The 26,153-nt window shown below is 38.2% G+C and overlaps 1 protein-coding gene across 1 annotated transcript; it reads left to right on the forward strand.

Annotated features, from left to right (window-relative positions):
* The first annotated feature begins 1,815 nt into the window (after positions 1 to 1,815).
* LOC140227537 (cell division control protein 45 homolog) lies at positions 1,816 to 25,591 on the forward strand. Its single transcript, XM_072307942.1, has 18 exons — positions 1,816 to 1,944; positions 4,122 to 4,274; positions 5,284 to 5,421; positions 6,042 to 6,113; positions 6,740 to 6,808; positions 8,026 to 8,133; positions 8,635 to 8,696; positions 10,707 to 10,757; positions 11,141 to 11,260; positions 13,218 to 13,289; positions 14,905 to 15,063; positions 16,989 to 17,043; positions 17,450 to 17,500; positions 18,006 to 18,061; positions 19,218 to 19,440; positions 20,050 to 20,171; positions 21,579 to 21,655; positions 22,797 to 25,591. Exons 1-18 carry the CDS (start codon positions 1,894 to 1,896, stop codon positions 22,859 to 22,861), a joined length of 1,704 nt encoding a protein of 567 aa, XP_072164043.1. The 5' UTR covers positions 1,816 to 1,893; the 3' UTR covers positions 22,862 to 25,591.
* The last annotated feature ends 562 nt before the right edge of the window (positions 25,592 to 26,153 follow it).

The following is a 26,153-nucleotide window of genomic DNA, read 5'->3' on the forward strand; positions in this document are numbered from 1 at the left end:
ATTTATTTTCTATCAAACGATGTTTGCTATACTTTAGAAACACCAACAAACGCAATTAAGGTGTTATGCTTTCTTTTGGTCGAGCTACCATGGTAAGATATAAGCGTATAAAAAAGAATCAGTTCTTTTTCCCATTTTTCTCGTTTGCTAAAACGTATATCAACCAGAATAGAAAGCTTATCAATTTTGTTTCTTATGGACTGTAGGCCTATATTTTAGACTCTCGGTTTATTCATTCATCAATTTGTTCATTTATATTCTTTTCCATTTCCAGCAGAAAATATTAAAACTGGATCAGTTAAGTATATATAGTCTGAAGCAAATTGAACACAATTTGTTGGAAATGGATTACTTCATTCGATGTGCTTATCAAATAATCTTGCATAAGGGGATCCCCACCTCGATAAAGACATACAGTGCAGGGGCCGCGGAAGCAGGGGGGGGGGGGGCTACAGCCCCCCCACACTTTTGGTTCATAAAAAAAAAAAAAAATCACAACACTCATGAATTTCAATTCCCAAAGATTCCGCCCTTAGATTCTTCCCGTCTAAGCGGGGGGGGGGGGGGGGGGGGGGGGGGGGTCTTGACCTTGCCACCCCCTCCCCCGGTCCCGCAGCCCCCCCACACTGAAAAACGTTCCGCGGCCCCTGCAGTGTACGTGGTTTTTGGTCTACGCTCTAGGCTTTTGACCTTAAAGGACAAGTTCACCTTCATAGACATGTGGGTTGAGTGAATGCAACAATATTAGCAGAACACGTCAGTGAGAGTTTGAGCAAAATCGGACAATCCGTTCAAAAGTTATGAATTTTTGAAGTTTCTGCTCAGTCACGGCTATATGAAAAGACTACTATAGCTTCAAAAGTTATGAATTTTTGAAGTTTCTGCTCAGTCACGGCTATATGAAAAGACTACTATAGCTTGTGATGTCACATGAGTACAACGATATAAAGAAAGTATAAAGAAAATTCAACATATTTCCATTTTTCTCGCATAACAAAAGAACACTCGACTTCTCTCTTTCAGAAGGCAGGGGGAATAATATTACCCTTAACAGCGATTTACGTCAGTAGCAAGTCGAAGAAATGTGCACTTTATTCAAAAAGTAAAGTTTTGTGAAATTCTCTTTTTATTTTCATTATATAGTTGTACGGATGTGACATCATACACTGTAGTAGTCTTCTCTTCCAGCAGTGACTGCGCAGATACTTAAAATATTCATAACTTTTGAACGGATTGTCCGATTTTCCTCAAACTCTCACTGATGTGTTCTATTAATATTGCTGCATTCTCTCAATTCTTATGTATATGAAGGTGGACTTGTCCTTTAATATTTGAGATACGTCTCAGTAGGCCTATGTGTCACTGGTCAGGGCCTCTTTTTTTTAAAAATTCTAATTTGTACTATTAGAGTTGAGTTTTCTGTCTACTGAAAACCTTCAGTGCTTCTTAGAAATCAAAAGTCGGCCTTTGATATTTTGATCATTCATATGCAATGCGTACAAGCTATAAAAACATTGCTATAAACCACGTTCAAGTTATTTGGGGCATTTTCTGTGAAAACGAGTTTACTCATTCTTCCTATCAGCAATTGGTACTATAAAACAAACAAAGTGAAGTCATATCAAAGCGCTTTTTATAATAACGCAATTTAATGAAGCCATTGTAGGCCAATCCAGTAAGGAGGAAATCGTACCTTTCTCAGAATTTTTCTTGAACTTGGATACCGCCCCTATCATGAATATTCATATTATGAATATGCATCAATCCTCCATCGACTCTCTCCGCCGAATCACGTCGCCGAGAGTTTGTCGCGGGAAAAACGATCAAACTTTATTCGCACTTCTGTTCAACTCGCCCAAATAGTAGACATTTTTTAGTCCTTGCCCGAAAATAATGTTCGTTACAGACATACGAACGCAGTTCTACGATGTCATACTGCATCATGTAAGTAGTTTTGTGGATATTGACATTTATTTGTGGTCAATAGGGCTCATTTGCCCCGACAATTATCGTACCCCTATTATTGTACAATTGCGATACGAGAACAGTCCCACATACTGAAAATAATGTTTGTTATTGATTCTGCAGGCAGTTGGGCGCGCTGCGCTGCTGCATGCAGCTGCAGCATGCAGTTATGTACGTAGGGCCATATAGGGTAGGGCCTAGCAGTAGCAGATAGGCCATATTATGGCCCTAGGGCTTTTTTGTAATCTTGGCCTGGCGATTGTAATTGTGTATTACTGCGGCCTCCTAACGTGATAATAGAATTCTAACATCCGGACACTTACCACTTATCACAAGGCAGCAAAGTGGACTGTCACAACACAAGCATATCACATCGTTTCACATAGGATCCTACATGTACTAGCACACTTGTTCACCACAGGAAAGTGCCTGAGTCACCTCCAAAAATCCATCTAAAATCCCAAATTTTGCCGTCAAAAACGTGGAATCGCTGCAATTTTTCCAAAGCGGGCGCGAATTAGGTCCCGTGTTAAGAATCAGGGTCGCCGAAAAAGCGCTAAAAATTGAAAAATTACGCCGTTCTGTTGCGAGATTTTTCATTTATCGCAAGCTCAGAGTGTGATGGTATCCTCAAAAACACAAAAGAAAAACAAAATCTCTGTATGTGCCGATGCAATGAGTAAATGTACAGGGGCTGAATGCAAGTGCAGAGTCCCCAGAATTTGGACACGAACGGGTGCCGCAACATCCCCGATGCAACCTTGCGCCAACAAGGTATGGTGCGCGTGGATTTTTTAAGCAGCCTTGTATGCGTATTGACATTGCGCGCGTGTCCGAATTTTGGAGGCGCTGTCCGAATTTTGGGGAATTGACAAGGTCATAATATTTGGGGATTTTGTGAAATTTTATGATCTGTTTAACAAAATCAATATTGGGAAAAATTAGGTTGATATATTTAACATAGACCTCTACATTATTATAGATATAATTTTGTGGAGTATTATGAGTTGAATAAATATTGCAAAAAAGCTTAAGTGTCCAAAAATTGGGGCTTTTACTCTATACACGCTTGCTGAAAATCGCTCAGTTTCCCAATGGGAATGCAGTAGACCTATACATTTATACTAGGAGCTTTTTCTTTAGGTCCTATGTGATGTGATCAGCTTTCAACTACGTGGCGCTTCGCCTGAGCAGAGTGCGTATGCAAACCTCAAATACGCGCAACTTGAACTCGTAAGTTCAGTGACCCCATCTGCAAAAAGATAAAAAATCCTTCAAAAATCCATAAAAATTCCCAGATCAATACTTGGGTAAGAGCACCAGTATTCGGTCAGCTACAGGTATTCAGTCACTTATCACTAGTCACCAGCTAGTAAGTTCAACTGTCACAACACACGCAAATCACATCAATTCACATACTTTCACACTCATTCACAACAGGAAACACCCTTAGCCCCCTCCAAAAATCCATCCAAAATCCCAAATTTTACCGTCAAAAGTGCAGAATCAGCGCTACTTTCCAAAAGCACGCGCAGATAAGGCCCAGTTTTAAGATTACGGGTCGCCGAAAAAGTGCTAAAAATCGAGAAATAGGCCGTTCTCTCGCGGGATTCTTTGCTTATCGCAAGCTTGGAGTGTGATGGTATCCTCAAAAATGCAAAAGAAAAACAAAATTTTTGTATGTGCCGATACAGTGTCTCAATGTACAAGGGTTGAATGCAAGTGCTGAGTCCCCAGTATTCGGTCACCAACGGGCGCCGCAAATAAAAATATTAGTGTGATCAAATTTAACATTAGATTCTAGCCCTCTAGACACTTTACTGTGTCACTCCATCTAAATAACGAATGCAAGCCGCCCATAAATTTGACCACAACGCCAAAACTTGACTGCCTGCTACGTGTAGAAACCTGTTGCGTACAGTCAAAGTCAAACCTTGGCACAGGAGCTTAGACCTTGATGCAGGTGCCGATACTTGATCAGTGCTAAGAACTATAAAAAAAGAACCTCTGAGAGTCTGACATTTTAACAGTTTATACTTCCCTTTTATTTAGATGTTGATCTTTTAAGTTTTATGTATCTAGAGACAATTTTATGTATCTGGAGACAATTAGAGTCTAAACTCTAATGTTAATAAATCACATTCATTCACATGCAGAGGGTTCTGGTGCTTGTGGCCAATGACGTGGATGCCTTGTGTGCGTGCAAGATTCTCCAGACTCTCTTTCAATGGGATCATATCCAGTACACACTAGTTCCTGTTGCTGGCAAGCATGATGTGGAGAGGACGTACTTCGAACACTCTGAGCAGGTATGAATCACAGGTCATCATCATGGTCATCGATCATAGGGGTCCTACTATCCTACATACTGTACTTGCTTGCCAGGGTGTAGATCTAGATAAGCATCACATGTCTGTATAGGCAAGTCAGCTGCACGAACTCACTCCTGTTTATAGATCCTACTTCATAGTAATGCTGTATGGGACTCTTTGTAAAAAAAAAACAGTTCTGGAAGGTGTGGGATTTCAATTTTGATTCTGTCTTTGTTATGAAATTGGAGATCTTTAGAATCTGTATGTCTTTGTCTGTTATGATTTGCTGCGTGATTCTTGGATAGAAAGGAAGCAATTCACAAGTACAGTTAAAATGACTTTTCCTTTACCTGCTTGGGACTAATCCTGAGTATACTTTTGATGGTTACGTCACAGATATATATACAGTCAGTTAGAAGTAATGTGTTTTTTGTGTCAGGAAGAAGTGCAAAGAAGAAGAAAAAGAAGAAGAAGAAAGAGAGAAAGATTGCCACATCAAAAGCCAAATATGTGTTTTCCATGTCAAACACTCCTCTTAATCATCTGACTTTGAATTCATTGTCATTTGTTTTATTATTTTAGATATACAGAGTCAGCCAACTGAAATGGTTTTTATATTTGCCATGATTTTTTTTCTTCAGCCAAAAGGATAAAGTATATTTTAAAGTGATGCTTATATGATTTTGAAAATATACTATTAAATAGCTAGCTTCTCAAGTTTTGTACCAAAAAATGATTTTTTTTTTTTTTTTTGCCCTCATATCTTTTTTTTGTCTGTGAGTTACTATGTTATATCGATCTGTAGAATCTAGCAGTCCTGACACTGCAGAAAGTAATAATTTTATATCTAGTAGGCAAGCCATTGTGTTTGGCAAGCCTTGTGAGTAATTGATGGACTTTGCTATTGATGTCAAAGAAGTATGTGTGGGGAATGAAGAACTTCTCAAGATTAACTCTTAGACTTGCACACTGACCTTCCATCCCAACCCCACCATCCTGTCAACAGGTGAAGTATGTCATCCTGATCAACTGTGGGGGCAGCATCAACCTCCTGGAGACACTGCAGCCAGACAAGAATGTAGTCTTCTTCATCTGTGACAATCATCGACCTCTTGACCTCTGGAATGTTTACAATGAAACTCAAGCAAGTGTTGATTTTGTTTGTTTGTTTTTTGTTTGTGGGCTCTTAGTGCCAACAATATGACTGCAGTGCAACAAGATGATTCTTTTATCATTCTTTTGTCTTGTGTAGGTACATTCAGTTACTCAGATTTGGTTTGGATGCAAAGTTATGGAAGATTCTACTAAATATACCAAATTGCATCTTGTGTTGTAGCTTTCATGCTGTGTTAAATGAATGTAATCACTGTAGAGACACTGACAGAGTGAGTTGCTTTTGTTAAATCAGAAACCATTCCCAGAGTAATATCTTATTGAATGAAATAGCATCTTTGACAGGATATTCTTAGATTCATGGCCACGATCAACTCTATTTACTTATCTATCCTGACAGAATCTTCATTTACATGATAGATGAGTTGCTTAATTAAGATGTGCCTAATTAAGATTTAGATGTGTTTAAAGATTAAGTTTGAAGTGGAAGAGTTTAGGCTAACCTTGGTGGAGATATAATTTGCAATGAAGTAGTTTTGCCTCTGTGACTCGCCATGAATCTTTTCTGAATTGACAAATGGAATTTTAGCTCACACCAATATCCCAACTTCATAAAAATAAGCTGTTCTCATTGAACTTGTTTCTTCGTAGATCAAGCTGTTGATGAGTCCTGATGATGACTTTGAGATCCCTTCGTATGATGATGTGTTCAGAGATGACGAGGTTGGTTTTTGACACAATATATATTTTTAATGTTTTTGGTGATTATTCCAGACACCTAACTTTGTGTTTTCTTTTCAACTCTTTAAATATAATGTTTTGATATGAAATGTTTGTGAATTCTATTAGCTCTGCTAATTCAAAGTAAAATTTACAGTGTGACTTTCCCCATGCTCTGTTTCCTACTTTCAAGGACAAATGTACCATCAAGAGCATGAGGACATATTTCAAACTAGATATATGTGACATTGTTATGTCTTTGGTAGGGGGGGAAAGACCTGTCACACGATAACAATCGTGATCAACTCTTGTCATGTAATGTCTTCACATCTACAACACATCTGCTTGATAAACTCCTCAAATGCCAGGGAACTGAGATTCTGTAAGCGCTAACATAGAGAAATGGATTTACAGACTATCCATATTTTTCCATGGAAAAGAAGAGCCAAAAGAAACAATGACAACGACTATAACAAAGACAGACAAAGATTAAAAACTGTTGTGATGAGATGAGAGGTAGATGTATCTTTAAGACTCGGATCTTATCATAATAAGAATTACTTTATGGAACATGAGGAGTAAAAACTAATGATCAAGCTTGTCACGTTCTTCCCCCATTTGTGCCCTAGTCTGATGAGGATTCTGGTGCTGAGAGTGACTCGTCAGAGCCAAGTGGAAAAAGACAGCGTTATGATGAGGTGAATCAGCAGACAGGGCCTTAAATTACTGGTAGTAAATATAAATGTGACCCGCTACAACAAAATGATCCTAAAGTCTGGTGAGGTCGATTATTTGAAAATTGCATGACAAAATTCCCTAATCTTTCTGCTTTAAATTGATATATAACACATCTTATGAAAATAATCAGGTGCGGAGATATCGATGTTTAAAAGAGAGCATGTCGAGACGTATGGGAAATCACTGTTTCGAGAAAAGCGCCCTAAAAGTTTTCCTTGCGACGCAATCGCGATCAAGGGGCACGTAGTCAGTTTTCACCTCCGGAAGGTAAACCCTAGCAACCCCCGAAATGCTCATTCAAGCACAGCGTCGGCGGTCTCCTCACCGACCAATCAGTGACCAGGATGCCAGGAGAAGCGGCTGGGCATAGCGCACCCCGCCCGCACGCACCAGTCGACTTAGCAGTGTGCGAGCTTCACGCTTCGGTTAGCGGCAAGCAGCAAACTGACCAATGAGATCACTCCGGTCGTTGTTAGGGGCGGAGCCTGTATGTGGCGCTCAATCCAAATTTTCGAACCGGTTTCTGCTTGGTTGAAACGCCAAAAACATGGCCCTGAAAAACGCTATTTTTTTGGTCTTTCCTTTCATCATTTTGCTTCAAAATTTCGACAGATGACAGAAGACATGTCAGACTCCAATAATATGTCAAAATCAGAAAATTGTACATTCTGACCAATTATGATGCTCTGACTTCAAACTCGATTTTCACGGCTTCGACCGTGCGCGACTTTAGGACCTTTTTGTTGTAGCGGGTCACAAATGTACATTACACTTCAAATCTAATCGAAAATTTCCGGAGGAACGAGTTTGTTTTTTCTTGTCACTTTTTAAGAAGCATATCAGATTTTTTCAAATACCCCCAAGGCTAGTGAACCTTAATTGAAAGCATGCATTTTTTTCCAGAGATCTCTCCAATCTCAGCGATACATTTGCATGTCTTTCTGTACTGTGTGAAGTAATACTGTTTCCCTGTTTCAGATTTTTTCTGATATCACATGGTCTTGCATTTGCCAAAAGTCAATTTCTTTACAACAAATGTAATCATGTTTCTACTTTCATTTAACTGCATGTATTCTACTATAACATTTAAAAAGGAAATCACTTGTGCCAGCACTAATATTAAACTCTTGCTCCTGAGTGAGATTGGTGTACATGTTTCATAATTTTTATACGGCAGGAGGCTCTTGAGAGGAGGCTAGACAGGCGTCAAGAGAGAAGAAACTGGGAAGAGAGGAGGGCCAAGATCCTCTTTGACTATGAGGAATTTTCCTACTTTGGCTCATCTGTGAGTACGCCTATCAGGTTTCCTATTATTCCATCATCTACAGTAATCTGTGAAGAAGGCATTGTCTCTAGAAAACACAATAAAGTACAGGATGAAACATTTATTAGTTCATATGAATAGTGGACAAGTCAGTCCTTCTTACAACTTATGAAGGAGAAAAGGTAAACAATGGGAGTTTGACAGGGTAGATGAAAACTTGTTTCAAAGACTTGCAAAAAGTTTGCTTTTCAAACTTGATTGTTTCTGCATACATGTGAGCAACGTTCAAGGATATTTTCTGACCTTCGTCATATAAAAAGTAAATTTGACCTCCCTCAAACTACCAAGCATCAATGTATTTAATGAAGCTATTAACTGGAAGTTTGTTGTCCATGCCTCTTTGCTGCTTTAACCGATCACTCAGTTTCAACTGACCAATCTCTTCTACCAGATTGAATCAAGTTCAAGCGTTAATTCCTGATGTGATTCAGCTAAATCCACTTTGTTCTCTTTGTCTTGAAGGCTGCTGTTGTGATGTACAACCTTGCATGGAAGCGGTCAAAGGACACAAATGACCTATTGTGGTATGCATTTCATTTTTTTTATATACTTGACCAATTGGTAAGGCCAGGAATGATTGACTAATTTAGGTATGTTGATAATTCTGGAAAGAAAAAACTCGCCACCAACAATGAAAAAAGTATACTGAAATCATTCCAATTATATTGTGCTTTGATGTTTAACAGCGGGGCACACTCGTGCTCAAAGTTGCTCAAATTTATCATAGATTTGCGAGAGCCCTGTGGAATTGATTTATATATTTTGCTTAATCAAGATATAGCTCAAACTGTGGGTTATGCAGATGCATGAAGATTTCATTGGGCATTAGTGTTCTCCGCACCACAGTGCATTACGTCTGAGGAGTGAAAATTTGACGAAGAAAATTGCTGGAAAAAGCTCAGCTATGCAGAAATCATTTTAAATGCAATCTAGGCAAGTAAGTCCTTGTCATCACTACAGTTCGACCTCAATTATCCGGCCATGTTGGGACCAGCGCTCATCCGGATAAGCGAATTGGCCGGATATGGGAGACACAATGTTAATGTATATAGCTGCCGTCCAAGCTGCCGTCCCAGTGCACTGGCAGCTAGGCAGGTAGCGTACCCCGCAACGGTGGTGTAATCTATGCTAGCCTGCGCAAAATTGTAGTCCCTTCTTCACAAAAATAAAGTAAATCTTTATGTGAAAATCATACATGTTTTACCTCGTTAGATATTGAGAAACCTATCATGCACATCTCATGAAATTAGTGAAATAGATCCATGAAAGTCACTGTTTTTTCTAAATTTTTGGATGAAAAAAAAAAAGTCCTTCACTGCGTGAACGCGTCTGGATAATAGAGATTTCCGGATAAAAGGAGGCCGGATAATCGAGGTCAAACTGTATGTGATGCAAACAGTGACTGGACTGACTGAAGTCAGAAGTTACGTTCAGACGGGAGCCCTTAACCTCGAAGTTAGGAAACTTCGAGGTTAGAGCTTGTAGTTAGGGACCGTGAAGACGCACTCGTAGTTAGCAAACCTCGAGGTTTGCTCGATGTTTCGAGCCACGAGAAATCTTATGGTTAGCACTCTAACCACGAGCCGCGGGGGGTCCCCACTCGTAGTTAAGCACCATGTGGACACAAAAACAACGAACTCGAAGTTAAGAGTGACCTCGCCGTAAACTCGAGCCCCCACAATTTCCCTCTGCTTCCAGGTCCCTCCCAACGTACACCACAAATACACTACACGTGAAAAACCTATGACGCACGACACAACAACATCATCTTTTCTTCCCATGCGCTTGATCTCTGAAACTGAACACGTCGAACTCGCTACTGTATTCTATATTCTTCTCCGACGCTAAAAAAATGTTTTTTGACGAATATCTTCATAAAGGCATAAAGTCATCAGTGCAGTGCTATCTCTGCATACCATGACAGAGAAAAAGAGTACCTGTAAGCGAGTCCGACAGGGTTGGACTAAAGAATAGACAGACGCCTTGTTGGCAGTGTGGGCTGAAACTTCCGGTTTTGTGGTTTTAACATCGAGTGGGACCCACTCGTAGTTACGGGGGGCAGGAGCTTAACCTTGAGGTTTCGTAACCTCGAGGTTAAGATTCGTCGTGTGGACACACGTCGTAGTTAGGGGGCAAGAGCTAAACCTCGAGGTTAGGGCCTGCCGTCTGAACGTAACTATAGTATTTGTTTGGATATCTTCAGTTGAGCTTCTATGTCTTGAATTTCAAAGATGCCACTTTGTATGTGTCTACTCTTCATTCAAAGCGATAAGTTATAGTTTCAACATTAAATTTTTTTCCCCCTGAAAGTTTATTTTGCACGCTTCTTTTCATATCATTTCCACTTAAAACTAAGATAATATATGATATTTTCCCTGCAGAGTATGTATTTCAGAGTGCCACTGTGTGTGTGTTGTGTGTGTGTTTTTTTATCATGTGTGTAAGGTCTGCATGCCTTTGCATGGTCCAGGTTCATTGTACATGTACTGTGTATGTTCTCTGATTTTTTTACCTTTTTTATCTTTCTCCCAAAGGTGGGCTATTGTTGGGTTGACAGATCAACTCCTGCACAAGAAGATTGACAGGTAATCTTGATCATCGTGATCAAAGTGTGCTACTTCTGTAAACGATCATGTCATTACATTGTGTTTTGGTTTAGTATATTTATATCATGTATGTAAGCATGTGTATGTGTGTAGAGCGGACGAATAATGATCAAAAGTTTCAATCTTTGTCGGAAATGAAAAGTGGTGTCACTTTGAGTTCAAGACACATAATAGAAATGTCACATTGCCTATCAATCTCTGTGCTCATTTTGCATGATCATGATTGATCTGTAAGCCATGTCAAGTGATAAGCAAGTCATGGATAACATTCTGCTCTTCTGCTGAAATATCTCATGACAGTGTTAGGGGATATGGTCAAGTGTTCATTAGAAGGCTGACTGACTTGTTTTCTTGTCCTTTAGGGAAAAGTACGTGTCTGACGTGACAGAGTTGAATCGCCACGTGGCTCGACACAACCATCGGGGAGAGGATGATGAGAACGTTGTCTCCGTCAACTCCATGAAGATCTCCTTCATGCCAGAGTATCCTTTGATGAATTCTTGCCCTGCATTTGGGTTTTGCTGGGAAATATTCAATTTTCATTTTAGCTTGTTCTTGGAAAGATTTTATGAGCGACAAATCTTCCTCTAAATGTTTGAATGCAATGAACAGAAGACTGCAGAAATTGACTATTTGCAAGAAATTTCAGTAGATATTGATAAAACAAAAGTGTAATATAGAGGCAGCATCTGTTTCCTGACAACTAGATTTTTTTTCTTCAACTTCCAGCCCATTACCGTTCCCCACTCTTCACTTTTTGCCCTCCTTACCGCCCCCCCATATGTGGCTTCCCTCTTCATTTCTCCTCTTTTTAGGCTCTTCTTCTGCCAAACAACGACCCGGTTAAGGACTACCTATACACATGGTGTCACCGCAAATCTTTCTCCCTCATTTACTTCACCATGCAAACCTTCAAGCAACACATAGATTTTTTTTTTTTTAATGAATTTGCCTGTTTTTTCCATCTAGTTTATACCTCACCCAGAGGCAATACAAATGAACCTCTTATGTACTTCAAAATTCATCCAAAAAATTGAAATATGAGGACTGAATTCTTTAACAAGACAAGGAGTGCTCCTCTCCACAAAGATTTGTACATGGTAGAAAACTGAATACTGTATGAGCTGAAATTTTCGCGTACGGATATTTTCGCGAATTGCTACTTGGAGGACATTTTCGTGTGTTCTTAATTTCGTGGTTGCGAGGGTCTAACTGAACTTAGTTATTCGCGCGTTGTTATTTTCGCGTGTTGTTATTTTTGCGGATCAAAGGCGATTCGCGAAATTCGCGAAAATAAAACCACTGCGAAAATTTCAGCTCGTACAGTAATATGAATGTGGTCGGATCTAACGTACAGTGTATGTATGCGTTATAAAGTTACATCTGTGGAGTTGTACTGTGGAGGAGATAGTAGGGATTATGAAATAGGTGTTTATATGGGGGAAATAGGTGACATATGGTTATTGTGAGATGAGGTTTTGTGGTATGATATGTAGATTTACAGATTGGGTATGCTGTAAACATTACATCATAACAAAAACACAGGTGATCAGAGTTTGGTATTCACACTCTCTCTTTCAATACCTCACTTGCACTCCCTCCCCCTCTTTCCCTTTTTGGCATTATCACTTGCTTTTTCTGTTATTTTTTTTTTTCTTTCTCATACACACCATTACGCCAATACAACATACTGGTGCATTATTAGTCCTACTGATTTCCCACTTTTGTTACCCACCAGTGATCACCCTCTATAGTGTAAGATAGAGATCGCATTTTGCCATTAAATGTACAGGTATCTTATGAGTAGTATACTCACCCTCATGAATTTATATCATACGGTGCTTGTGCAATAAGAAATAATTTATTAGTTTGTGTATTTGTATTGTAAAGTATTCTTTGTTTTGTGTTTTCTGTAATAATTGATATGAGTAATTGGATTTGGGGAATTGACGTTAAGTTCAGTTAAAAATGAATGCAAACACAGTTATTTGAGTATCAAAGTGTTAATGGTTAATGAGGTTTTTTTTTTTTTTAACAGATGATATGCAAAATATATTTATCGAATTTTTATATTGCATTGAATCAATCATAAGGAAATGTGGTGTATTTGCTATTGTTAAAATGTTTATATAATGTCTGTTGTTTGATGTAATTCATACGTTTTTCATGTGATGCATTATAATTTAGCCTTCGGGCTACTACTTTGCATGTTTGTTTCAATAAACCATTATCAATCAATCAATCATGACTGAAGGTCTTTCAGGGAACGGAGAGAACTTACTGTATGTGCACATTTGATTCCTGTGACTTGGGTAAGGATAACTTACAAAGCTTTGTGATCACCACTAGATAATGAAAGGGAAGGCTGTATAATGATTACAAAAAAACAACAACAACAACCTATCAATATTGTGATCCTTGATAAATTGTGTGTGCCAGTCTTCAACTTGTGCTCTACAGACACTGGTCAGTGTATGAGAGTCTGAAACACTCCTCCTACACAGCATGCACGTAAGTTTGTACGAACTTTAATGTCCACAGAAACAGACTCATGCTACTTTATGTCAGTAACTTTCTGTCTATTAACCCATTGAGGACTAGTCTTATGAATATATGGGCAGGTATCTATGGGAAAACGTATGTTATAGCAAAGTCAGATTGTCCTCAAAGGGGCTTTTTTGGCTATGCTCAGACCGAGGGGGGGGGGGGGGGGATGGATTCCGCCCCCCCCCCCCCCCCCCCCGAGATCTCGGCCATCGGTAGTGCGATTGCGATGACATTTTGCATGCGTGAGACCCGCGTCATAATCTACAAGACTGTGTCATAAGATTTTTTGAAACTATCAATTTCTAATTTTAATTAATTAATTATGCAAATTAAGCTCAAGATGATATTTTAGTCTAATTTTTGATCTGTAAATCTGTTTTAGCATATTCAACAATTGTACATCACAAAAACTTCCAAAACTCATTTCAATTCTTATGTATTTTATTGTTTTCAGAATTTCTTATTTATTTCTTTGTTTTTCAACTTTTGTTTTTTCTTTGTTTTTTTTATTGGAAATTGTCACTGACCACTTTTCTACCATAATTAGCACAAAATTAATCAATAAAAGTGATTAATTGTAAAAATAATCAGGTTTTTATGACTTTCATGACAGAGCACTGTTTTCCATAGGAAATGTAACATTCCGTTACAAAAATGGGCGTGGCTTCGCAAAAGTATGCGCGGACGTTGCAAGTTTGGTCTCAAAAGTTGCGCAAGACTTGAACGAAGAAAGTCAGGAAGCCTCGCGATGAGGCCTTCTCGCGTTACAGAATTATAGCGCGAAACGTCGAGGGGGGGGGGCGGGGCCCTTTTAGGGTTAAAGTATCAGCACCATGATGTTGTAGTGGCAGAGTGACATTTATTTGAGAATTCAGTCATTTTCCAGTGAGGACACGGGAGTGAAACTGCCATGGTATTCCACTGAAAACATTTGATTGATTTCCTCACAATCTACCCCCTCCCCCTTATATTTAGTGTAGGTTTATTTCTAGGTCAGTGGAAGACTTTTGAGCCCATGATTTAATTTTTTATATAGCGCTATATCTAGTTACAAACTACTCGGTGTGCTTGCTGCTCTTTCCAGAATAATATTAGATTAAAAAAAAGAATGTGATTAGCAATATCTATTTCATGAAATCATATTCAATTTTCAATTTCTATACCATTTTTTTTTTCATTTATTTTTTTTAAATAGGGTCCAATTGTGACAAAACAATACACATCTTCTATTTTGTTTGTTTGATTTTAGTCTATGTACAAAAGCCAACTTGAACATGATATGAAATACATTTAGCGAGTCTAATTTTTTTTTTTTTTTGCGAATCTGGACTTCCTGGCAGTTTTGCAATGGTTAAATTTGCAGACGGGGAGTCCATTACTGAATGGAGAAATATATGCATGCATGTCACATTCATGTTGAAATCAGAATTAATATTTTCATGTTTTGAAAAATCGCTAGTAGCTCCCTACTCGCGAAATTCTTGAAAATAAAAACCTCGCAGAATATTCAGCCTATATGACCCCTCAGACTATTAAACTCTCAATATGTCTCTCTGACTCACCCGTGGTGACATCACAGGCTAAAGCTGTGGACACTGAAGGGTAAGAAGAAGCTGAATGAGTTTCTGGCAGACATGGGGCTGCCCCTCGCCCAGTGCCAGCAGAAGTTCTCCGCCATGGACATCACCTTCAAGAACAACATCCGCGACCTGCTGGAGAGCTCCGCCAAGAAGTTTGGGTGAGTCCCGAAGAGATCCTCGGTGGTGACTGAACCAGATGTTTCATTGTTCACTTGTCTGTGTGTTTTGTAAGGCCCCTAGGGAAGCACTGAAATGCTTTTAGAGCAAGCTACAATTTGTACTATGGGAGCAACAGCTTGAAGCCTCCCCCCCCCCCTCCAGTGGTCAAGACAATGGTGCTAATAAAGATGTGCATTTGAAATGAAATATGGGGCTTTTCTGAAATTTCATTCAGAGTGCTCGGGGCATTTTTTAAAAATAAAACTCATAGCATTTTTATGCCTCTGCCACGAAATGGTGCCGGAGGCATTATGTTTTCGGGTTGTCCGTCCGTCCGTCCGTCCGTCCGTCCGTCCGTCCTTCCGTCGTAGCGTCCTTCCGTCCGTCCGTAATGAATTTTGTGGACAAGGTAACTATCGAAACCTGTTGAGGTATCCTAATGAAACTTGGCATGTATGTGTATTAGGGGGTGAAGTTGTGCCTATCAACTTTTGGGTGCACATGCTCAAGGTCAAAGGTCAAAAGGTCAAGGTCAAACACATAAAATTTCACTATTTCCACCATATCTATTGAATGCCTGAAGATATTTTCTTGAAACTTAGTGTATACATGTATTACCCAATTAAGATTCTCTGGTGAAAGTTTGGGTCATGAGGTCAAAGGTCAAAGGTCAAAAGGTCAGGCTCAAATACATAAAATTTCACTATTTGCACCATATCTATTGAATGCCTGAAGAGATTTTCTTTTGAAACTTAGTGTATACATGTATTACCGAATTAAGATTCTCTGGTGAAAGTTTGGGTCATGAGGTCAAAGGTCAAAGGTCAAAAGGTCAGGGTCAAATACATAAAATTTCACTATTTCCACCATATCTATTGAATGCCTGAAGATATTTTCTTGAAACTTAGTGTATACATGTATTACCCAATTAAGACTCTCTGGTGAAAGTTTGGGTCATGAGGTCAAAGGTCAAAGGTCAAAAGGTCAAGTAAAAATATTAAAACTTCTTTTTTTTCTCCGTACCTTGGAAAATTGTTCAAGGTACATATCTTCATGGAACATAGTATATACATGTACTGACTGGAAGTGATTATCTAGAGAATGTAGGGTTCATGGGGTCAAAGGTCAAGTTCAAGACTTCAAAATTTTACTATTACCCTCATATTTATGCAATGCCAGCAGGGTTATTTTTTTACACTTGGTGTATGCGTGTGTAACCTAATAGAAATTCTCTGGAGAGTTTTTTTTTTTTTCTCTTTTTGCCTCAAAGGTCAAAAGGTCAAAGATCAAGTGAAAGTGCTGAACTAACTTTTTCCTCCATATCTCGGAAGTGGCTCAAGTTATCTTGAAACTTAGTACATATTATGCATGTTCTACCTGAAAGTAATTATCTTATGAAGTTTAGGGTCAAGGGCCAGATGAAAATGGTAACAATTTACTATTCAATTCAGAAATTTCACTTTTTCTCCACACCTGTACCTTGAAAATTACTCAATGCCTAAATGTATGAATGGGTCAAAGTCAAGTTAAAGTCCTTAAATCCCTAGATACATGCTCTCTTATTCATCCAATTAAACCTACGTCAAGGAAGGTGAACATTCAACACATTTGTGACAAACGTGTCATTCCAATATTTTGCCAATTTTGTGAAAATGTAATCACACAGTGTCCACATGTACTATCTAGACCTATTGGGAAAATCATGCATTATGGCGGAGGCATACCAGTCGCCAAAGCGACATTTCTAGTTTTGAATTTGATTCTTGTTTTGTTGTATTAAGAATATACCAATGTGATTATATCGTCAGTATGCAGACCAAACAATGGTATCTCCAGAGGTTGGTAGCCCTACTAATTACTGTTAAAGTCTAACACGTTATTATATATAATACAATTTCAAAAATTTGTGTGTTTTGCTTCATAGATTGGACAACATTACCTTGCCGTCATTCCATGCCCAATATGGCTTCAAGAACAAGGTATGTACTCACTCATCGTTCTGCAATTTATATAAACAAACACTAAACAAGCAAACTAAAAAAATAAAAATCAGCAATGTGTGTTGGCATTGGTATCAACATCTTCTTTTTATGTTTAGTTAGGTTGAGAGAATTTGGGTCAACATGAAGTCTTTGATTTGTAATGTTGATTAACATTTGACAGCCTTCATAAAGTATGAGAACTTATACTGCCTGGTGAATGGACAGATACCAGTAATTGGAGCATGTTGGATGTTTGATAGCCAGTATTCTTATTCGTGTCATGCTTTGTTTAGTACACGGCCAGATCAGTAAGGAATATGGAATATGATGTGCTGTTATCGTTGCCTGTTCTGATATGACTCGTTTTCTATGATATAGTTCCTTTTTTCTGTTTTCTTCACAGTTTTGTGCCTTTGACATTGCGTATGCTGTTGAGGCTGTCCTGGAATCCATTGTAAGTATCACTTTTTTCCCCCTATAATTGACTTATAAATTTTAGTAAGAAAACTGACAAGAAATTACATAGGATGAAGGTACATATGCTGTTGAGGCCATCTTGGAATCTGTTAGTTGAAATAACAATGTGATTTCACGTAGGAGAAAGGCATCAACTCCGAGGAAGTAATACATGCTTTTACTCTGAAGTAATGTTATAATCGGTGAGAAGGGTTCAAGCTGTATTCAAAATTATTGTTCTATGAAAAAGTGCCTATCATGTGTCATAGCATCATCCAAGTTTATGTGTTGTGATTGTGTTGTGATACAAAGCTTCAACCATGTTGACATCATTTTTCTTGTAACATATGCAATATCTGTTCATTACTTCATCAATTCAGTGAGAATGTAATAATTGTATTCTTGCTCCTATGATGATTTTGAATATTCAAAGACTTGGTTCATTATTTTAATTCCAATGAAATTGTGATGATTGTTTGGCCTTTCCTATGGTGATTTGACAGGACAAAGACAAGTCATCGGAGGAGAGATTTCTGGATGCTCTGGACTGCTTGTCAAGGTATGAAGAAACCACACTTCTCTTTGATGCAAGCTTTGGCATGCCTGAAGATGGATGTGGTAAATTAAGTGATGTGTCTACTGCGGTATCATGATTCTAATCAGTGATATTGTCATTATCGTATCTTGGAGGAATAAAAGGATCGTCTCTATTTTTTCATCTGCAAAGCAAAAGAACTCTCGTCTGATATTTGACATGGGCTGCATAGTAGTAAAAATAATCATAATGATAATAATAATAAGGTCTTATTTATCCAGGGTAGCCTCTTCAGCGCTGCTACTGCTCTACCAAAGGACCCTGCCATTATTATTACCCCAGAGTTGCTAGGTACCCATTCATACACCGAGGTTGAGAGGGACATGGCGGGTAAAAACATCTTGTCCAAGGATGTAGGCACTTGATGGGATTTGGACTTGGGACGTCCAATTAAAAGCCACCATACTGCAGTGCCCCCTTGATGGTGGCATTGACAAGGTGACATGTTTTGGAAGCTGGAGATTGTTGCTAAAAGAAGGCTTCTGCTTTTAACCCAAAAATATTTTGCTAAACGCTGGCCTCCTCTCTTCACTTATCTGCACAAATGTCTTGAAGAAAACTGTTGAGAATAGGACCAGAATTAATTCCTCTTGTCCAGTAAACCTCATATAAGTCATTACACTTGGGACTAGTTTGTAAACATGTGTTGATAGAGTTTGATCAAGGAGGTGTCACATTTATTACCTCCACCTAGGGAGGAGGTTATGTTTTCGTTACCGTTGGTTTGTTCGTTCGTTCGTTTGTATGTTTGTTTGTTTGTTTGTTTGTCCGTGTGCAAAATAACTCAAAAAGTGGTTGTTGGATTTGGATGAAACTTGCAGGAAAGGTTTAGAATGATACAAGTAAGAAACGATTAATTTTTGGTAGTGATCCAAGAATTTTGGGGGAATTTATGAAGGATTTTTGATATTTTGGCAGGTAGGGTCAATGAACTTGGGAGTTCAGGCTTAGTTTGATCTACATTGATAGCCATGTGTATGTGCATGTGTATATTCCCCCCCCCCCCCCCCCCCCCCCCCCCCCCCCCCGTGGGAAGGAAGAATTGGTAAGTCATGGCAAGATTGATTGGTCCATAAAGAACTGAAGTGATCATTAGTGTTGAATGTCCCTCACATTGCAGATCGTACATTGACCGTCTTCACAAGGGTCTGGAGTCGGCCAAGCTCCAGCTGCAGGCAATGGTCACAGAGGTACAGAGCCTACTGGACATGGGTCAAGTGGTCAGTGCTGGACCCTTCCTCTATGCCTTCATCCCTGAGGGCACACCAGAGACGAAGTTCTTTGCCCACCCCAACTGCCTATCAATGCTGGCTCGATTCACTCTGGAAGCATATGTCAAAATGGTGAGTACATTTCCAACCTTTCTTCAAATATGTCAAAATGGAACTGTGATTACATTATAATGTAAGATGTTCCTGAAATGTGCTCTAGATTTTTATTTGTTGTGCTAAATTTGTCTGTTTAAGTGACTGTGTATCTGTTGCTGACTTCAATTACTACGAGTTTGCCTTAATGGTATTCCAAGGTTTATGAGGAGTTGCTTAAGACAGAGAATAGATTGCTTAGTTTCTGTGATCACCCTTATCATTTCACTATGTGTCAATGGCATAATGAGAGTTAAGACCCACTTATTCTTTCTGCCCTGTAATCCATATTTTGTTTCTTATCAGGTATGACTCACTTCATTACCATTGAATAACAACTTGATATTCCAAAGAAAACATAACAATAGTATATGTTTTTAGTAAACTCCCAGACTGTTGTACTGACATTGTCTTAAATTCATTTAGGACTTATTAAGCATCTTGTTTTCACCATTCCAAGGAAGGACCAAATTTTGTGTCATGGCGAAAAAGCAAAGTAAAGAAAAGAGGAACAAATATAGACACAGAAAGCAATACATGGAGCAGTTCATGCATGACTGGTGATTTCTTTCTCTCGTCTGATTGCAGTCAAAGAGCAAGAGAGCAAAGAACCTCCCCTTGGTGATGACCGCGCCCCTTGACACCGAGACTGGTACGTCACTGGTAGTAGGCGTGCCTCCACTGCCGGAGCTGGAGCAGTCGGCAAGGAAGTAAGTCTGACTTGGATTAGAAGTGACTACAGCTTTGTATGTCTACCCCACTGAGGGATTATCAAAAAATTTTATGAATAATTTGATGATGTCCTTGATATGTTATCATTTGTCAGATAGTAATTGTTTGTCTGACAGTAATTACTTTTCAGACAACTGCTTTATGCTGGGAATTTCTATGGAAAGAATTTCATACAATATTGAAAGGCACAACAATTGTAGCTGCTGGTTAGTGGGTACTGTATGCTGCTTTGATACCTGGGCTTTTTGGGCTATTTTCCAATCATGGTTTTCCACTTCCATTCACACATACTCTGCTCTGGTACTCACAAACTTGCAGTGAATCACTACCATCCATTTGGATTGATGACCTTTCTTTATTGACTCAACGTTGCAAAGACTGTGTAACACTTCCACAAGTGCTGAATCATTTCCATCACCAAATTACACTGTGGGACTTTTTCACCTCATCACAACTGATGTTCAAGTTTTAAATGGTTGTAATTAAAGGTACTCAGGAGTAGAAGTAGAACATAATAGTAGTAGAGTAGATGTAGTCGGTTGAAAAATTGTGCACCTCCTCTGAGTCACAGCATCCCTTCTCCATTTCTTTCAGCCATGTCCTCTCGTCTTTCATACGTACGAACCTTGTACCGCATACGTATACCGGTGCTCTATGTGTTTCTAAATCAGACCGCAAGGTGGCGCTATTTATGATAAGTCTGCAGTAACAACAATGTTGATCACATTCTGTGACAATGAAGAGGACAATTGCATCTGTTGCATAGTTGAATTCTCTTGTGTTGCTTGCCTTGTGTGGTATTGTCCATAGTTTTAAGAAATGTAGGGATTGAATCAAAGTAATTGCCTTGAGCCAATTAGCGTCCAGGGACAGAGTGGTCACTTCATCCGTGAGTGTAAATGCCATTGCAGGTATTGGGTTAGTATTAAGGGGAAATTTATCAGCCCACCTGGTCTCAGACATCTGCGTTTAGATCCTCAAATACAGTGCACTCCCGTTATAATGAACACGGTTATGACAAAACTCCGCTTATAAAGAAATAAAAATTACGGCCGCAACGATATCCTCTCTAATGTCTTTTTATTGTTTGTTTGTTCGTTTATAACAAAATTTTGATATAAGAAAAGAAAACTGCCGGTCCTGTGGACTTCGTTATAACGGGAGTCCACTGTACTGGAGAAATCCAGGCTCAATTGATAAGAATCCCGCCTGGAATCGACTTTAATTTTCTCACAAGTTTGCTAACTGTTCCAGACAAAACCCATTTTTGTCAGACATGGGGATTTAAATGGGCTGAGATCGACTGCTTTCTGTTCCATAAGACTTCATTTATAGAAATTTCTTGCAAGAATGAGTCTTGGGCTGTAACTTTTTTCATTCTTCAGTTTCTTTGGGAGAGCCTTTGAGCAAGCCGGAGACAAGACTGGATCGAGGACACTCCACAATCACTTTGACCCCTCGAGTAAGTCTTGCTGCTGTCACAGAAACTACACCCTTGAGATGTTAGCCATGCAAACTAGTAGTAACTTTGAACTGAGAATAAAGTAAATTGTGTTCTTAAATGAGTAGTTGTATTTCAAAATATCTGTGAACTCTTGCAGGTGTTTTTTTTTTTTTTTTTTTTTTTAATAGAGATTTTGATACAAATTGCTCTTTGGAAAGGAGTTTTCATATTAAGGGAGATAGGACTAATTTTCACAAAGCACATTGTAATTTTTAATTGCAGTAACTGCAGTTACCACAGCAGTAGTTTGCATTCTTGCAAATGATAAGTTATTGCCCAACTACTACCAAATATGGAGCTCAGAATAATGACTGTATTTGGATTTATTTGAGAAATGTGAATGAGTTTTTTTAAACAATTTTAAACTACTCGATGCCAGAATGGTGTCTGATGCTATGTCATGTCAAAAAACAAACAAACAAACAAACAAAATAGTTGTGGTTCAGTGAATATGACTTTTTTTGCGGTACTGCTCTTATGCCCTGAACATGAAATGGCAAGGAAACACTAAATTTGCTTTTAATTTACAAATTAATTTTCCCTTTTCTAAGCCGATGTGTAATAAGATAGTTCTGAAAGGGGATGGCTAGTAAGTAATCAGTGGGAATCAGTGGGAATGCTGGGGATGATTGTTCCAATCCTTGTGGGATTCATTAAGAGTACATTATATATCTATTGTGTGAAAATTATTTGCTTCAGAATGGTCTTATATTCAAGTAATGTGCAGTTCAATGTTTCCAGGTTAGCATGCCTTTACAGTGTCGGGCGATCGTTAACGATTGCAATAAGTTATTGAACACATTCAGTAGTATTGTGCCAAACTATTATTTCTTTAAGTTCATCATTTGACTTCTAACCTCTCACAAATTGTGTGTTTGGTGAAATGGTGGTAGAGAACACTATTGTGCAGGTTCCTCTAAATTCCCTTTCTGCATGTTGGAGAAAGCATTCTTATATTCAACTTGTGAAAAATATAACGACAAGCAATAGTGTGGTACAGATATATAAATTCACCATTTTGTTGCATGTGTCTATGATAAGTAATATTGCACAATCTCACTAAAATCAAGTGCATTTTGGTTTGTTTCATTTGGTACAGTCATGGAACTGAAGACGGAAGACAGAAGCAAGTTCTTTGATGCCCTCATCTCGCTGCTGTCATGAGTGATGCTGAGTTGCTAGCTTCAGTTACCTTTCGTGTAGTGGATATTGCACACAACTTTCTGCAAATTGCAGCTTAACCTGTTCTGGAGTTAAAGACATTCATCTTGTACAACATTATCATAAACTGACCATATGCCGCCGATGCGAAAGGAGTTTGACAAAAACTTCAAAGTGCAAAATAGCATAGAATAGACCTTCCTATGCATACGAGTGAATATTGTGATAAATCTAACAACACATCAAATTTATCTTTTTCCGTTTTCAGTATTATAGAGTCTCGGGTATATGTGACTGCATGCATTTCTGAGAGAATGAGTTTGCTGAAGTTGCTTTCCCCCAAGGTTTGGCTTATAGTACTGGAGATACAGACTCAACTGAAAATGGTAAAAAAAAAAATATCAAATCATATACCAAGCGACAAGCTTCATGGGAAGCAGGGTAAAGATTTCATTTGCTGGGCATATGTCATAAAATTGGCTTATGTGATGAACTAATACCTGTTATGTGTATTGAATTATTGTCGTGAGTAATTTTCACAACCAATGACTAGAACAGGTCAACAGAATTTGTTATGAAATTTATGAAGTTTTGTGTAAACTCTTTTGTAAAATTTCGTATATTGTACATATCTATTTAATGTAAATAGAAATTGGTCAAGCTAGAAATGTTTTGCAACCTTTATAGTGATATATGTGTTCACTGGTTTATTTAATATCTGAATAGTCCTTGCATATAATCCCTCGAATATGACACTTACATCATATGAAACAATAATAATCAGAGTCTATGTGAATCTATGATATTAGTATACCTCCTGTGATGTGTTGCATTTGCAGTCTTGTAAAAAGCTACAATAAGCCTTTGTATTGTTGGAATCTGCTTTGGCCATCACCCATTTTGAATATGCCCCGGCTTTTTTCTCTTATAGTCTGTCAGCAAATTTGCGAGAACAAGTTGTGTGCTTATATTTGCTGTCCATACCTACCACAAAAAGATTAGCCATTGTATTTATGAATATGCAGGTTCTTACCTGCAAAAATACAAGAAAAATTTATATGTTGTTGATCATAGTGTTTGAAGGTATTTATCAACTATATATATATCCTAAGTAAACAATTTGAGGGTAGTGTTACAATTCTGAAGCACCAGTCATCTCCTGCAAGTATTTTCTCAGCTCACTTGAAAAATACTAAAACTAATCATTGTTCAATAAAACGAATTAGAAAATAATGATAAAAGCAACTGAGAATCCTTTTTCTTGGTAAGCTTTATTTTTTTCAACATAAAGAGGAGATAAATAAGAATATAATTCTTGAAATATATATCTTCATAAATATCTTCTATAACATTCCAAATGTATCTCTATACATAGATATATACAAGACTGTCATTATCAAAAACAGGCATCAGGGTACTGTTCAGCAAGCATTGCATATTATGCACATCCGTGATAGCTTATCTTGAAGATGTATATCAATATTTCTCCTGGAATATTGTAATCCGAGATGGCAATCAGATAGACTACCAGTCACCAGTACCTTTGAATCAGTATTCACTGTCACTGTGGATGTGATGTGCTACACAGAGTAACCTTTGCAAACGATCATTGTCTTTTCGGATTTAGTGTACATGTAGCAGGGCTAGACATTTTGGTGGCCAAGGCCACTAGAAATTGATGTTGGGCCCCCAAACTGCCGAAATCATCTAACTCTTGATGGCTTGATGGGAAAACTAAGATTCTAGTGAACATAACTACAAATAATAATCATTTAAGGGTCCTTAAAATCAACAAATGTATCAGCAATCAGTGTATTTGTTCTTTGAATCCCAAAATTAATGAAAATTTAAACGAGGGGAGTGCAATATGGCACTTTTTTATGATGACTCTAGATATAATACACATTGTATGAAGACAGAAAACATTTAGATCACACTGTTTATAAAAACTATACTTGTACTATAGGCCTACAGTCAAAATAAAGAAACAAAATGCATTTCAGTGCTTCCTTGTTTTTGTCACTACAGTTTTGTCAGGCCACCAAAATTCACAATTCTCAAGTGGACCAAACAAGCCAGGAGAGAGAGAGAGAAAAAAAAAAATTGTTAGTGGTACCCTGCACACAGATTGATAATTATTGTGTTTGTGCTCTGTTTAAAAGGAAGCAGCTGTGTGGACTTTCAAGAGTACATGAGCCTTTTATCATTTTGCCCATTCCCTGCACCTCTGATAATCAGAATTGGTGTCTTTTTTCGTTGTACTTCTCTTCCAGGTTTTTCAATGTATTGAGCCATTTGGTTATTCTAATGATCTGTGTCATTTTCATTGCCTTATCTTTTGAAGAAATGTTCTTGATCACTGCTATGGTAGATAATGAAGTTTAAGCCAGTGAATAATAAAGTCTTAGTTATGTGTATTCAATATATAATTTCTAAAAAAATTGGTGACAATTTTATTGGCAAATTCTGAACACAAAAAGTCTTGTTTACGCTCATTTAAACACAATTTGCATTCTGTTGCAGTGAACATATAGGTGAAGAAACAGATCTTCATGGTACTTTCAGATGGCAATTGCGCCAACACTATTCTCTGATATTGGACTGGAAACTTGCTCAAGAAGTGAGGCTTTAAATGCTATATCTTTGTAATTTTTATACCGGTACTTGTCATGTATTTCAGACTACTCTGTACATGTGTATATATTTTCATATTAAAATGTGTCTATAAATATACCTTACATAGTCTCCAGCTTACAATGTTAAGTGGCTTCCTTGAATGAACATTTACACATGTGACTACAAATGGAGCCCTTTGACGTTATAACCTACTTACCTACAGTACAATGAAAAAAACAATATTTTGCGATTAGTTTTTACAGCAGAACTTTTTCTGTCATCACTTTTCCTCAGCACATTTGAAAACCGTGATTTAGGCATTTGGCATTTGTTATAACCCTATTTGTGTACTTGGGTTTGCTTGACACACATGGCTGCTGCATGGTGGTATGGGGGGGGGGGTGCAAAAACATACTGAGAATTGTCACTTACTTGCAAATAAATGAGAACCTCTGGCTTTGATGCACGCTTTCACTGTTCTAGATTGGTGTTATGCTCATTGCTTCACATGGTCAGTTTCATAATCCACAATCTAAAACTTAGAAGATTTATGTAAAACGGGTATTGACCAGTCATTTCATAAGCCGTATTAATGGTTATCAGTCGGTGAATATGTTGTGCAATATGTCAAAACAGACAAAAGATGAATATGCATCCGTCAACTGGCAAAGTGAGATAA

Source organism: Diadema setosum, chromosome 4 (assembly GCF_964275005.1).
Source record: "Diadema setosum chromosome 4, eeDiaSeto1, whole genome shotgun sequence".
Lineage (NCBI taxonomy): Eukaryota > Metazoa > Echinodermata > Echinoidea > Diadematoida > Diadematidae > Diadema > Diadema setosum.